The following is a 14,858-nucleotide window of genomic DNA, read 5'->3' as shown; positions in this document are numbered from 1 at the left end:
GCCGGGCGTAGTGGCAGGCGCCTGTAATTCCAGCTACTCAGGAGGCTGAGGCAGGAGAATTGCTTGAACCCGGGAGGCAGAGGTTGCAGTGAGCTGAGATCCCACCACTGCACTCCAGCCTGGGTGACAGAGTAAGAGTCAAAAAAAAAAAAAAAAAAAAAGATGTTGTTTCACACAGGTTTCTTACTTTCTCTGGCCCTAGTTTGCCTCTCTCTGGGGCAGAGCAGGCCCAGGGTAGGCAGATCTCAGTACCCCTCCACCCTCTACACAGCAGGGCCTGGCCATGCTTGTTCAACCCTGTTTCTGACTGCTGAGTAGCATGAACGAGTTTCTTGTCCACCCAATGCCCTCCTTCCCTCACAAGTTCTCAGGGGTCGGGGGAGGGTACTTCTCTACCTCCAATTACAAAAAGAACAACCAACAATAATAATTATGTCCCCTATTAACAAAGTTTAGAGAGGGTCTAGAATGAATAATCTCTTCAAGGATTACTTATCAATAAATTTGTAAAAATAAAGCTGTGCATGGTGGCACGTGCCTGTGGTCCTAGCTACTTTGAAGGCTGAGGTAGGAGGATGGCTTGAGCCCAGGAGTTTGAGGCTGCAGTGAGCCATGATCACATCACTGCACTCCAACCTGGGTGACAGACCTCATCTCTTCAAATAAATATATAGTGCATTTCAGTGGCAATGTGCAATAATTTACCTTCTGATTAAGAGTACATGTAATGAACTTAGTACATTCCTGGTTTAATTCATTGAGTAACATTACCTTCCTTGTTAGCTCTTTTGAAGTACTGGCTTGTCTATAAAATTTACACAGCATCTTGACTAACATTGTCTCACTTGACCCTTCACACGACCTCAGAGGGTGGAAGCAAGTCAGGCATTATTTACCCCCATTTTTCCACCAGGAGAGGGGTCCAGGGAAGTGCGGCTAGCTGGCCAAGGCTTGGAGGCTGAATAACTCAAGAGTTGGAATTAGACATGGCATTACTTGGCTATCCCTCCCAGTACTTCTCCCCCATACTGGTTACAACAATCCTACAGCTCAGCTTTGCTGGCTGGGGCAGTTCCAAGGGCTTTTCATTCAGTCTTCTCCTAGATCCAGCAGGTCGTGTGCTCTAATTCTTGTTTTGGAGATGGCCAACATTCCAGGCTGTTATGTTATGTGAGCACGTGGGATCACAGCCAGTCAGAAGCCAGGACTTCTCCAACTGAAGTCATAAGCACCAAAGGGATCTTGCTAGACACACAGATTTCTGGGTCCACTCCCAGACCGAGCCTGATTCCTAATACTTTGGCATCTGCGTTCAAAGAAGTCTTCCCTTATCACCCAAACAAAAGTAGCCCATCTAGTCTGATTACCACAGTTTAACTATTGTCTTCATAGATACTAGACAATAATTTGTTTATCACTTGTTTATTGTCTCTTTCCCCACCTTAGAATAAATTCCATGAGGATAGGGACTTTGTTAGTCTGGTTTATACCAAACCCGTTTCCTAGAACCCTGCAAGGCCCCCACAGTACGAGGTCAGTAAGTATTGAATCGACTGTACATTGAAGTTTGAAACTGCTGTCATACACTGCCCCTTCATTTTACGATAGAGAAACTGAGGCCCACGAAGCTTTAAGTCACTGCTGCAGAGATGGTAAGGGGGCAGGGCCAGGATAAAATCTCAGATCTCAGAAGTCCCAGTCCAGGGACGGTTCAACTCCGCCCAAAGCAATTCTTTAGAAAAAAACGACATCCACTTGAAATAAAAGACATTTCCTGCCCATAAATACAAGGTTTCGCGGCAGGGAGAAGGGCCTGGCCTGGGTGAGGGCTTTGGTAATTCCGTTCCCACTTCCTAGGCGCCCGCTGCCCGCAAGGGCTAAGGACTCGCCTTCCAGGCCCGGAGTCGAACCCATCTCCGGGTAGTGTCGAGGCCAGGCCCGGCGGCGGCGAGGCGCGGAGCACAACCCACTGAGGTGCGGACGGCTCAGCCAACCAAGGTCACCCGGGCGGGGACCGAAGGGGCCAGGCCCGCCGGGCACAGGGGAGGGAGCGGGGTTGGCGCGTCCTCGGGGCGGATGAGGTACCTCCCTTCGGCCTCCTGGAAGTCAGGAATGACACTAATGGCTCCTTCCCCTGAATCTGACACCCAGCCTAAAGAGCACGAGCAGGCCCGGCAGGCCGCGTGGCCCGCTCCCATGTGCTCCACCTGAGGCCGCTCTCACGCGCTGGCCCTTTAAGATACCTCCCCTCCTCGCCCAGCCTTCTCTCCTATCCCCCTCAGCCCCCCACCGACAACTCCCGAATTGCATCAGGCACGTGCTCGCCCCCGTCCGGTCTGAGCGTCCCTACCCCCAGCCCGGGAGGTGCTCTGAGGAATCGGAGACGAGGGGCGGGGCGAGGGGCAGGACCGCGGAGCCGTGCGCGCGCGCTCCCGCCGCCTCCTGCCCGCCCGTCGCCCAGGGCCCGGCCGGCGGGCGCGCTCCCGCTGCGCCGTCCCCTCCCCTCGCCCGCCGCGTCGTGAGGCGCGCGCCCGCCCGCCGCCTGCCGCGGATCGCGTGGTCTGCTCGGCTCGCCGCGCCTCTCCCCTGTCCGTCCATATTGCTGCAGCCCCCGAGCCGGGAAGCCCGGGCCGCCCCGGGGGCGGGGGGGAGGGAGGGACGGGACTAGAAGCCTGCCGGGCTCGGGGTGGGGGCGTCTTGCGAGGAACGGGCGGGGGGGGACGCACGCCTAGGAGGCCTGGACCGCAGAGTGGGGGGCCTTCCTCCCCCCCCGCCCCGCTAGTGGGCCTCGGATTTACGGCGGCTGCATCTAACTGGGAGGGGGCCGCACCTCGCGTGAACCCCGACCCTTCTCCGCAGGGACTGGGGCCCAGCGCCCCGGAGGAAGGCGTCGCGGACGCCCTGCTAGCCAAGTTCGAGGCGGGGGAGGCAGCCTCGGGCGCGCCCGGCTTCTCCGGGGGGGCGGGCGCGCAGATGGCCACTCAGGTGGAGCCGCTGCTGCCTGGGGGCGCCCCGCTCTTGCAGGCCGAAGAGCACGGGGGGCTGGTGAGGAAGAAGCCGCCGCCGGCGCCCGAGGGCAAGGGCGAGCCCGGAGCGAACGACGTCCGCGGGGGGGAGCCGGACGGCGGCGCTCGGAGACCCCGGCCGCCCTGCGCCAAGCCGCACAAGGAGGGCACCGGGCAGCAGGAGCGCGAGAGCCCGCGGCCGCTGCAGCTGCCCGGCGCCGAAGGCCCGGCCGTCAGCGACGGGGAGGAGGGCGGCGGCGAGCCAGGCGCTGGCGGAGGAGCTGCCGGAGCAGCGGGCGCGGGGCGCCGGGACTTCGTGGAAGCCCCCCCACCCAAGGTGAACCCGTGGACTAAGAACGCATTGCCGCCGGTCCTGACCACCGTGAACGGACAGTCTCCCCCAGGTGGGTCTCCCTCCTTGCCCTCCTGGGTCCGGGGGCTTCTTCCGGGGACATGGGAGTCCCCTCCCCCAGCACCTCCAGGGCCCCGGGGTCCGCTACCGGTCATGGTGACTCGGGACTTTTTAAAATTGCCTCCTGGTTGATCCTGGTCGCCGCGCCCTCCCCCCACCGCGAACTCAGGGACCTGCCCCTGCCCGAGGGCCCGGCCTCCAGGAGGCTAAGGCCACCGCCTGGGCCGCAGCGGTTAGTGGGCAACGGTGTGGTCCGGGCCTACCTCGTCGGCAGAGGGTGGGCGCTGGTTTCGGTGAAACGATCCCCACCGCATGCTGGTGTAGGAGACGGTTTCTGTTTTGAACCTTCCTCGGGAAGCCTCTCTTCCCACCCCGCCCGGCGCTCCCCGTTTTGGTAGCGTTGTGAGCGTCCCCATGTTGTAAATGTTTAATGAGCATATGTCACGGGCAACCCAGTGCCCGGCGCGGAGTACATGCCGGCCGCACGGATTCGGGGATTAAAAGTTAACAAGTTTTGTTCTCGGGGAGATGAAATTGGGCGGTAGAATCGCCATTTGGAGACGGGTTGAGGGGTCAGTTGTGGGGAGAAGAAACCAATCGTGTCACCGAAGTCGGTGGTTTCCCTCCCCGATCCCGGGCACATTTTGCCTTAAGAAGGAGTGTGCTGGGGGAGCCAGTTAGGAGGTTGGCGGAAAATGTGAGGCGGGTGAGGGGCCTGCGGCGACTTGAGGGGCGTGTGGCGTCGGGGGAGGGAGTGGCCGGCCTGGGCGGGCGGGTGACAGTTGGGCGCCATGCGCCGCGCCAGCGGCCCGCGGGCCGCTCGGCCTCGGCGTTCGGCGCGGGCCGCGGCGCTGGGGGTGGCAGGCGGGTGCGGGCCCGCGGCGCGGCCCGAGTGTGCGTGTGCGCGGCGCGGGTGTGTGCGCGTCCCCCCTTCCCGGCATTCCTCTGCAGCCGGGACAACGTGGTGCCTCCCCGCGCGGGGAGCGGCATGTGACTGCCGACCGGCGCTTAGCGAATCCTCCCTCTCCCTCCTCCGCGTATTGGTCCTTTTGGACCGTGCCCCTTTCCGGGGGGAGGTAAGGGTGCAGGAAATCCCAGCAGAGCCGTGTCAGCGTGGGGAGAGAGGCGGTGCAGAATATGGAGTCTGCTCTTGGACTGCCTTTGCTGAGAATAGATCGTCGGCTTGGGTGGGGGAGCGCGCCCACTCTCCTCTCTCGGCCGGCGTATAGGGCGGGTCTCCATTCTTTGGTTTTGGGTCCGTTTGTGGTGGGTCGGTTTTTGTCTTGTAGTTAGAATGATGGCCTCTGGTCGTAGCCCTGGTGCTTTTAAAAAACTCCTCTCTTGTCGTAGCTGGTTGAGGCTAACTGGTTTAAACCATCAAAAATAAAGGGGGAGCTTAATGTCTTGACCGTCAAAGGAGTAGAAGCACTGCTAGTCCTAGGGAAGCCAGAATAGCCAGTCCTGAAAACAGCATGTTGCAATTTTTATTTCTTTTCAGGTTGCTTCATTTGGAGGAGGGGACATTTGGGGTTTACTAACAGTCCTTCAAACTGTGTTCTCTTCCGTCTCCCCTCCTCCTCTTACCCCCCTTTCCCTTCCAGAGCCCTCTTATGCAAAAGACAGTGCTGAATCCTCCGTTTTCTTTCAATCCCTCCTATCCACCCACAGAGTGAGGGAAAACAACTTTAAAACACTCTTTGGTCCTTCTCCCCTCTTTAAACTCAAAAGGGTATAATCATCCCTGGGAGAGAGCACTCCTTTTAAATGGGGCTACTCATCCTGGCTGCTGCTTGGCTATTGGTGAACCTGCCTTGTGGGTTTTAAATCAGCCATGACATCAGGTGGTATTGGGTGCCTGAGCTGGCATTTTGTGTAAGTCCAGGAGCCCTTGATAGTGTGCGTCACTGGGGTTATTGATCGTGGGAAGAAGACAGCTTGGCTGGCCTCTCACCTTTTCCTCTGAGTGGAGAAGCTGACTTGCTTTAAGTGCCCAAAGCAAAATTCTGAGTGAGGGTAGATTTGCTGTTATTGTTTTTTGGAATCTTAAGGCAAGAGAGTGTCTACTCGTTGGTTTAGAACCTTTGGAATAGGTTTTGACAGCCTAACTCAAGTTAATCCAGTAACTTCTCTCTCTAAGCCTGTTGTTAGGGCTTGTGTGCATTTTGAGAGAGAATTCTATGATTGGGTTGTCACTCTGGTAAGGCTAGATGGTGACCCTTTCTCTGGAGCCTACATTGGATCTCTGAAGTGCTTTTCCAGCCCTGGTTTTATTTACAGCTTCGACAAATTTAAACGTGACACTAGTGGAGTGGCTGTGTGGTCTTGGGAATTTTTGTGTTCTGTGATGCACATGTTTTTGGGAGTCTACAGAAATGAGTACCTCATAAGCAAACTAAAAGCTTTCCAAAGCTTGCTGTAAATGGCTATTTTTAGCCTTACTTTTGGCTCAAATATTGGTGTTTTAGTTCTTTAAGGGACACATGCAGTAACTAGTAATAAAATATGTTTTGTGATATCTCTTCTTTCTTGTGGGGTTCTGTATTCTGGTTTAAGCATCCAAGTCTTACATTTGTAGTTTTAAGTCTTGGGATTTGCATTTCGGTTTTTTAGATATCCCTCCCTCCCCAGAGTATTTTTAAATGTTTGAAATTTTTGCTTTATCCTAGCCATACCCCTTTTAAGTATAAGATCCAAGACATCTAAGTTAAGAGATGATATATAGCAAATGTTCTGGGGTCAAACTGAGTGGGTTCAAATGCCACCTCTACCACTTGTTAGCTGTGCCTCCTTGGGCATGTTATTTAACCATTCTATGCCTCACCTTCTTAATTTGTGTAATAGGTATTTATGATTTACCTGCCTCATGGGGGTATTACGAGCATTCATTGTTATGATAAGTGTATTTAGCCCAGTGCCTGGCAGGTAGACGTTGTTACTTACTCTGGGTCTTGGTGGTACTTTTCCCTGGGTCTCTGGTTTTCTCTATGTGTAATATGATGGGGTTGGTGAATGCAGATCTTTCCCTTTCTTGTGTTGTATCAGTACTCCATGAAATGTATGAGATCTGTCTCCTTAAAACTTGACTTTTGCTTATCCACAGACATGAAGGGCATGGGATGGATAGTTTAAAGTTTGCTGACTCTTAAGAATTAGCTATTTTTTGCTTTGGAATGTGGTGAGATGAATTTTTAAAAAATAAGTTTTAACTTTTTAGTTTGCCTTTTGTAAAGATTTTCTTTGGGGGGAGTTGCACGTGTTCTCTCAGGGATGTGAGGAAAAGCCAGCCTAACTGGATTGAAAGTTTGCTGTGGCTGGTGCACGTGTAGTGCCGTGAGACTTGAGAGTACAGATAGTCCCCAACTTATGATGGTTCAATTTATGATTTTTTGACTTTATGTTGATGGGAAAGTGATACTCATTTATTGGAAACTGTACTTCAGGTACCCATACAACCATGGTTTTTCACTTTCAGTACAGTATTCAATAAATTAATTACCTGAGACATTCAACGCTTAAAATAGGCTTTATGTTAGATGCTTTGGCCATCTGTAGGCTAATGTAAGTGTTCTGAGTGCATTTAAGATAGGCCAGGCTAAGTTTTGTTGTTGTTGTTGTTGTTGTCGTTGTTTTTTGAGACAGTCTTGCTCTGTCGCCCAGATTGGAGTGCAGTGGTGTGATCTTGGCCCACTGCAACCTCCACCTTCCGGGTTCAAGCGATTCTCCTGCCTCAGCCTTGTGAGTAGCTGGGATTACAGGCATGTGCCACCATGCCTGGCTAATTTTGTATTTTTAGTAGAATGGGGTTTCTCCGTGTTGGTCAGGCTGGTCTCAAACTCCCGGCCTCAGGTGATCCACCGGCCTTGGCCTCCCAAAGTTTTGGGTTGGGATTACAGGCATGAGCCACTGCGCCCGGCCCTAGGAGCTACTTCTGATCATGCTCATGACCAGCAGTGTGGACACCGGCAAACGCTTTGCTTTCTCTGTGCCTCTGTTTCTTCGTCTGTAAAATCAGGGTATTAGACTAGGTCTAAATGTCTTAAAAGTTTTCTAGTATCAAAATTTTTTTTCTAAAACTCCCTCCCCACAAAAGAAAGAAACCAAAGTAGAGCTTTATATATGCGTAGCTTTATATTTTGCATTATGATTAGGAATCCAAGCTCTCTGGAGGCTGGAGAAACTCTTCCGGCTTCAGGAGCCTAAGTCGATGGCTTGGGGGTGTATAATGGAGCAACGAGACATTATGTGCCTTACAGTGTCTGAAAGCACACAGCACTGCCTGAAAATTTCCTCCACCAAATAAAAACTGAACCTAAATCTAACAGAACCATAGAGCTAACTGCCAGTTTATAGGGAAATGGGGCTACAGGAACAGACTAATTAGCCATGAGGTAGGCAGTTATTCAGTTTCTAAATGTGAGAAATTCTACAAGACACACTATTTCCAATAAATAAATGGCATTTTTTAAAGGGAAGAACTGTTACAGATGAAGAAAGTTGAGACATCAGTCGTGCATTGTTGTGGATCTTGTTTGGATCTTGATTCTTGACCAAATGTCCAAAGACATTTTGATGACAACTGAGGAAATTTGACTAAGTTAAGAAATTATCTTATTTTGTTAGGGATGATAATGGTATTATGATAGTTTTTAACTGCGTAACTGGATATATTGTGCACCCTCACCTAAGAACTGTTAGGTTAGTCTATTAAATAAGACTTAAGGCTTTTTCCTGTTGTGCACTTGATCTTAGCCAAAGGGCCAAGAAGCAGTATAGTGTGAATCACTTTCTCTTCTTCTAAGGAAAGGTCACAATTAGGACACCCTTTGAAGGGGAGAGTGGGAGGCAGCTTTCATCGGGAGCCATCAGCAGGCCTGGCCTCCTTCCTTGTGGACAGGTAGTTTGAGTTTCATACTAATCCGGAAGTGAGTGCCTGCCAGGTAGGGGAAGGTTTTTAGGAGGTGGTTTTTGGCCCTTTGGGAGGTAGAGGGTGGTCACAAGCCTTCTTGAACTCTGAACCCCCTGAGGGGCGGGATCTTTCTGCTGACCCACCCACTGTCTATAGTGGGCCCTGAACTGGCGTAAGCAATCTAATAGCTGTTACTAAGCACCCATTCCCTTTTCTGGGAGGTGGGCAGGGTGGGAGGAGGAGGAGGAGGAGGAGCCGGCCTGAAACCGCAAAAACCTCTTTAAAATGGAGAGCTTGGCAGATGGGAGTGCCCCTGTTTGCAAAACCCAGGACAGCTCAATGGGAGTAATTAGGGTGTTGGAGCCACTGGAGGTTCAGCAGGTGCCTCAGTCCAGACTCACAAACCTCCCTGGCTGATCCAGAGTGATCTAAGGAAGTGGCCAGGAGAGAGGACGGCCTTACCTTGCCTGGGATTCAAGAAAGGAAGTAAGTTTTGATACCTTGCTAGTGAAAACATGGGAAACAGCACATCAGTGTGAAGGGAGAAGGTGATGGGATTTAAATTAGAACATAGGCAGGGTACTTCTCTCTGCTCTCACTTTTTGACCTTAGATTGTTTGTCTAACCTGTTTTCCTTATTCACAGAATGGGGCTAATCCTGGTGCTGAGGTTGTTTAGAGGGTCAAATTGCTGTTGAGTATGGGGCAGCACAGTTCATGAATTTAAAAAGTCTTTCTGGGCGCAGTGGTTCGCACCTGTAATCCTAGCACTTTGGGAGGCTGAGGCAGGCAGATCATGAGGTCAGGAGTTTAAGACCAGTCTGGCCAGCATAGTGAAACCTTGTCTCTACTAAAAATACAAAAAAAATTAGCCAGGCATGGTGGCGTGTGCCTGTAGTCCCAGCTACTCAGGAGGCTGAGGCAGGAGAATTGTTTGAACCGGGGAGGCGGAGGTTGCAGTGAGCTGAGATCGTGCCACTGCACTCCAGCCTGGGTGACAGAGCAAGACTCCATCTCAAAAAAAAAACAAAAAAAACCTCCTACACAGATGTAAGGTATAAGTTTTTTTTATTTCAGAAGATTGCATTCCAAAGCCAGATATTGGTAATTACGCACTCTGAGGGTTTATCTGTGCCTTTCCTCAACTGAGTGGATAATCAGGAGTTAGCTGAATTTTCAAGAAGGGCTATTTGTGATAGTTACCAGGGGCAAGTGGCCAACTTCTCATGGCTAATAGCCTGGGATGTCTTCCTGAAGGATTTTCCCAGAATCAAGGACAGTCCTAGTGTGGCACCTTTTTTTTCTTGGCTGAACCGTTAGACTGGCAAAGCCCTAGGTGTGGGGAGGGGCGGATTGTGGGTCTTCATAGATGAATTTTGTAAAGCCAGCCTGGTAGATGTGTCATATATGGCATGGGACTTCTCCATCTCAGTTTGATATGCTGTTAATAAACCTATATGATTCCTCCATGACAGGTCTTGTTTACAGGCCACTTTGTAATTACTCTCCAAACTAGTGGTAACCACCTTACTCTCAAGACATAGATTCCAGCCACTCAAAGTTGCCTTTTCTCTTTGCCTTAGAATGGAGTTGCAAGCTTCTCAGAGGAAATTAAGTCCCACAGTAGCCAGGAGCCATCTAGATAAATGATCTGATAGAGATAGGGCTCTGTATGGTTTTTGCCCTGCTTTTCACTTAAACTAATTTATTTAGGCTCCTGATAATTCAGAGATAAGTAATAGTAGTATAATAGTCACCATTTACTGAGTGTCTCACCTTTTCTAGCCCAAGTGATCTGCTGAGCAGATGCTTTTTTTTTTTTTTTTTTTTTTTTTTTTTTTTTGAGAAAGAGTTTCTCTCTTGTTGCCCAGGCTGGGGTGCAATGCGCTATCTCAGCTCATCACAACCTATGCCTCCTGGGTTCAAGCGATTCTCCTGCCTCAGCCTCCCAAGTAGCTGGGATTACAGCCATGCACCACCATGCCTGGCTAATTTTTTATATTTTTACTAGAGACGGGGTTTCTGCATGTTGGTCAGGCTGGTCTCAAACTCCTGACCTCAGGTGATCTGCCCACCTCAGCCTCCCAAAGTGCTGGGATTACAGGTGTGAGCCACCGCGCCTGGCCCAGCAGATGGTCTTTTTATTCCCACTTCACAGATGAGGAAAGTGAGACTGAGGAGATGTTAAGCAACTCTGTCCTTCTAATTGCTCAGACTAAACACCTTAAGATCATCCTTGCCACCTCTGTTTTTTTTCTGGCTGGTTGCAGTGGCTCACACCTGTAATCCCAGCACTTTGGGAGGCCGAGATGGTAGGATCATGTGAGCCCAGGAGTTCAAGGCTGCAAGTGAGCTGTGATTGTGCCACAGTACTCCAGCCTGGGCGACAGAGTGAGACCCTGTCTCTAAAAAGTAAATGTCTTTTGGTGACCCCACATGTAATGTACTAGTACATCCTTTGACAAAACTGTGTCCTGGCTGGGCACAGTGCCTCATGCCTGTAACCCCAGCACTTTGGGTGGGAGGCCAAGGCGGGCAGATTGCTTGAGCCTAGAAGTTTGAGACCAGCCTGGGTAACATAGGGATACCCATCTCTTAAAAAAAAAAAAAAAAAAAAATACAAACATTAGTCGAGCATGGTGGTGCGTGCCTGTAGTCCCAGCTCCTGGGGAGGTTGAGGTAGGAGGATCACTTGAGCCTTGGGAGGTAAAGGCTGCAGTGAGAGATGAGTGTGTCACTGTACTCCAGCCTGGGCAATAGAGCAAGACTGTCTCAAAAAGAAAAAGCTGCCTGGGTGTGGTGGCTCACGCCTGTAATCCCAGCACTTTGGGAGGCTGAGGCAGGTGGATCACCTGAGGTCAGGAGTTCAAGACCAGCCTGGCCAACACGGTGAAACCCTGCCTCTACTAAAAATACAAAAATTAGCCAGGCTTGGTGGCATGCACCTGTAATCCCCAGCTACTCGGGAGGCTAAGGCAGGAGAATCGCTTGAACCTGGGAGGCAGAGGTTGCAGTGAGCTAAGATTGCACCATTGCACTCCAGCCTGGGCAACAGAGCAAGATTCCATCTCAAAAAAAAAGCTGCATTCAGGTTGGGTGTGGTGGCTTATACCTATCATCCCAGCACTTTGGGAGGCTGAGGCAAGAGGATCACTTAGCCCAGGAGTTCAAGACCAGCCTGGGCAACACAGTGAGACCCCATCTCTTAAAAACAAATTAACTGGGTGTGGTGGTGCATTCCTGTGGTCTGAGCTACTCTGGAGGCTGAGGCGGGAGGATTGCTTGAGCCCAGGAGGTTGAGGCTATATTGAGCTATGATTGTGCCACTGCACTCCAGCCTAGGCAATGCAGTGAGACCATGTCTTAAAAAAAAAAAAAAAAAAAAAAAAACCTGGCTGGGCGTGGTGGCTCACACCTGTAATCCCAGCACTTTGGGAGGCTGAGGTGGGAGGGTCACTTGAAGTCAGGAGTTTGAGACCAGCCTAGCCAACATGGTGAAACCCAGTCTCTACTAAAAATACAAAAAGTAGCTGGGCGTCTTGCATGCCTGTAATCCCAGCTACTTGGGAAGCTGAGGCACAAGAATCACTTGAACCTGGGAGGCAGAGGTTGCAGTGAGCCGAGATCATGCCAGTGCACTCCAGCCTGGACAACAGAGCAAGACTCCATCTCAAAAAAAAAAAAAAAGAAAACAACAAAAAAAAGTATGTCCAAATCTAAATGCTTTTACCACCTCATCTCTTGTTGGCCTGGACCATACATCATCATTTCTCATGTAGATTTTTGCAGCAGCCTCTTAACTGGTCTCCTATCACTCCTACTTGAAACCCTCTGGTAACTTCTCAGCAGAGTAAAATCCAGAGTCCTTAGAGTGTTCTCTAAGACTGTACTTGATCTGGTCTCTGTCCATCTAACCTCTGACCTCATCTTTCATCACTTGCCCCTTCTTCACTCATTTCCTTCCAGCATCAGTTCTCACTTCCTAAAACATGTCACGTACTCTTTGCTTCGGGTCTTTTGTTCTGTAGTGCTCTTCCCGCAGATCACTGTGGTGGAAATGCCTTCCCAGACCACCCTATATAGACTAGCAAGTCCTGACCTTGGATTCCCTATCTCCATCCCTCTTACCCTGCTTCATTTTTCTTCTTAGTTCTTTTTCCCCCCCAAGGCAAGGTCTGAGTCTGTCATCCAGCCTGGAGTGCAGCAGCGCAATCACGGCTCACTGCAGACTCAGCCTCCCAGGCTCAAGCAATCCTCCCACCTCAGCCTCCAGAGTAGTAGCTGAGACTACAGGCACACATCACCACGCCTGGCCAGTTTTCTAATTTTTTGTAGGAATGGGGTCTCACTGTGTTGCCCAGGCTGGTCTTAAACTCCTAGGCTCAAGCAGTCCTCCCACCTTGGTTTCCCAAAGTGCCAGGATTACAAGCATGCGCCACGGCACCTGGCTATTTTTCTTCTTAGCTCTTATCACCACTGGGTCAAGGACTTTGATACTTGACTACTTTTGTATTCCCAGTACCTGCAGCAGTGCCTGGCACAATGTAGTAGGCAGCTTGGTGAACATTTAGTGAAAGAATGATTTAATTGCATATTTTCAATGGCATTCATTCATTACATTTTGAGTGCTTACCATGTGTCAGACATAGGGGATACTGCAGTGCATAATAAAAAGTCCCTGCAAGAAACACATGCACTCAAAATTCAGTATGGAATATGCTGTGTAGGGAATCCCAAAGCATGGAGTTCTTTGGCAGTGTAGCAGGGGCACCCAACTCAGTATAGGTCAGAGAAGTCTTCTAGAAATGGGAAGGATGAGTAGCAGTCACCTGAGAAGAAGCCTGGAAAGAGAACTCAGTTTTGGTTGAGGGAAGGCCCTGGTGTTCAGGGAACTGAGTTCCTTGTGGTTGTAGTATGGATAATTAGAAAGTAAGGTAAGCAGTCCTGCCTTGTAATCTGTGCTGAATTCTGGTTTTAGCTGGAAGGAGTGGAGAGACATCGAAGATTGTATGTGAGGGGAGTAGCATGGTCAGATTTTTCCTTTTGAAAGATGACTCTGGCCACATGGCAGAACCTCTTGGGTTAAGAATAGGTGATTTGGGGTTTCCTATTTGATCCTTTAGGGCAGGGTTCCCAGATTACAAAATGGAGCAAATTTCCAAGTCATTCCTGAAATGTGGATCTTGGGCAATTATTAACTGTCATCACTCAGGGGTAGAGAGTGGCTGGGGTTTATGGGATATCTCAGACCCTTCAGAAGGCTGCATTATCCAGAATGCATCTCATTTGCTGGAAGAAGGACAGTTGCTGATGAACTGGTTGAGCTCATGCTTGCCTGCTTGCCCCTGCTGCAGCTGGCTGGGTAGGGAGAACAAGAGGCCCTGAAAGTTGTAGAAGGGGCAGTGGGGCAGGCTTCCAGGTGGCAATCGGCCCCCTTGTCCTGGGGAGGTCCACATGGCTAGGCTTCTAACCATCAGCTGGTTTTACAGCTATGCTGAGAACAGTGGGTTTGCATTTGCCCACAGATAGGCTGCTACCCTGAGTTCTTGAGAACACTGGGCTATAGTTAGGCTTACCCAGCCCAGTTTCCTAGTTGTCAGCACTGTCTCCATTGCTGTGCCCTCAGGGCCTTGGTTTTCCCTTCCTCCTTTTAGAGAAGAGGGAATATTTGGAACTGGAAGGGCCTGAGAGGTCATTCAATCTAAACCTCTCATTTACAGGTTAGGTACTTCAAGCCTAGAAAGGAAATAGGAGTTGTTCAGGATTCCAGTCAATTCAAAGCAAGGCTGAGACTTGAACCTGCTCCCACTACAGTTCTGTTTGTTTTTTTTTTTGTTTTTTTTTTTTTTTTCTTTTTTTTTTGAGACAGAGTCTCGCTCTGTCGCCCAGGCTGGAGTGCAGTGGCGCGATCTCGGCTCACTGCAAGCTTCGCCTCCCGGGTTCACGCCATTCTCCTGCCTCAGCCTCTCCGAGTAGCTGGGACTACAGGCGCCTGCCACCACGCCCGGCTAATTTTTTGCATTTTTGGTAGAGACGGGGTTTCACCGTGGTCTCGATCTCCTGACCTCGTGATCCGCCCGCCTCGGCCTCCCAAAGTGTTGGGATTACAAGCGTGAGCCACCGCGCCCGGCTACAGTTCTGTTTTAACTCTACCTCTGGAGGAAGAAGTAAAATGGGGTAGTTGAGCATGAACTTGGGACAGTCAGTCACAGTTAGCCCAGCCATTTACCAACTGAGTGCCCTTGGATAGGTTGGTAACTTCTGGGCTTCAGTAAATGGGGCTATAGCTGGAGTGCCCACGTACTAGGATCATTGATGAATGTGAGCTAGGTGAATATATAAAAATACTCAACTGGAGCCTGGCACATAGTAATACGTGGTAATGGTAAGAATGTTGAATGTTCTTCTTTTGAAGCCCTGACTTTGGCCCAGGTCTTCAATTTGCTTAACAGAAGTCAGGTGCTATAGCTGGCCTTCCTCTGTTGTCCTGGGTCCTCTGCCCCTTGATTGCTACAGTTTGGTCCTGAGCATACACA

The 14,858-nt window shown here is 50.5% G+C and overlaps 1 protein-coding gene across 3 annotated transcripts in view; it reads left to right on the top strand.

Annotated features, from left to right (window-relative positions):
- Window positions 1-2,505: 2,505 nt before the first annotated feature.
- LARP1 (La ribonucleoprotein 1, translational regulator) overlaps window positions 2,506-14,858 on the top strand; it is a 63,214-nt gene continuing 50,861 nt past the window's right edge. For all 3 annotated transcript variants that reach the window (XM_030826033.1, XM_030826029.1, XM_030826022.1), the window contains exon 1: window positions 2,506-3,409. In XM_030826033.1, coding sequence (XP_030681893.1) covers window positions 2,974-3,409 — 436 coding nt within the window. In that variant the 5' untranslated portion in view covers window positions 2,506-2,973. The remainder of the gene's footprint in view (window positions 3,410-14,858) is intronic.

This window comes from Nomascus leucogenys, chromosome 2, assembly GCF_006542625.1.
Source record: "Nomascus leucogenys isolate Asia chromosome 2, Asia_NLE_v1, whole genome shotgun sequence".
In the NCBI taxonomy this organism is placed as follows: Eukaryota; Metazoa; Chordata; class Mammalia; order Primates; family Hylobatidae; genus Nomascus; species Nomascus leucogenys.
The sequence above is the reverse complement of the archived record's forward strand: the minus strand, read 5'-3'. Positions and strand labels throughout refer to the sequence as shown.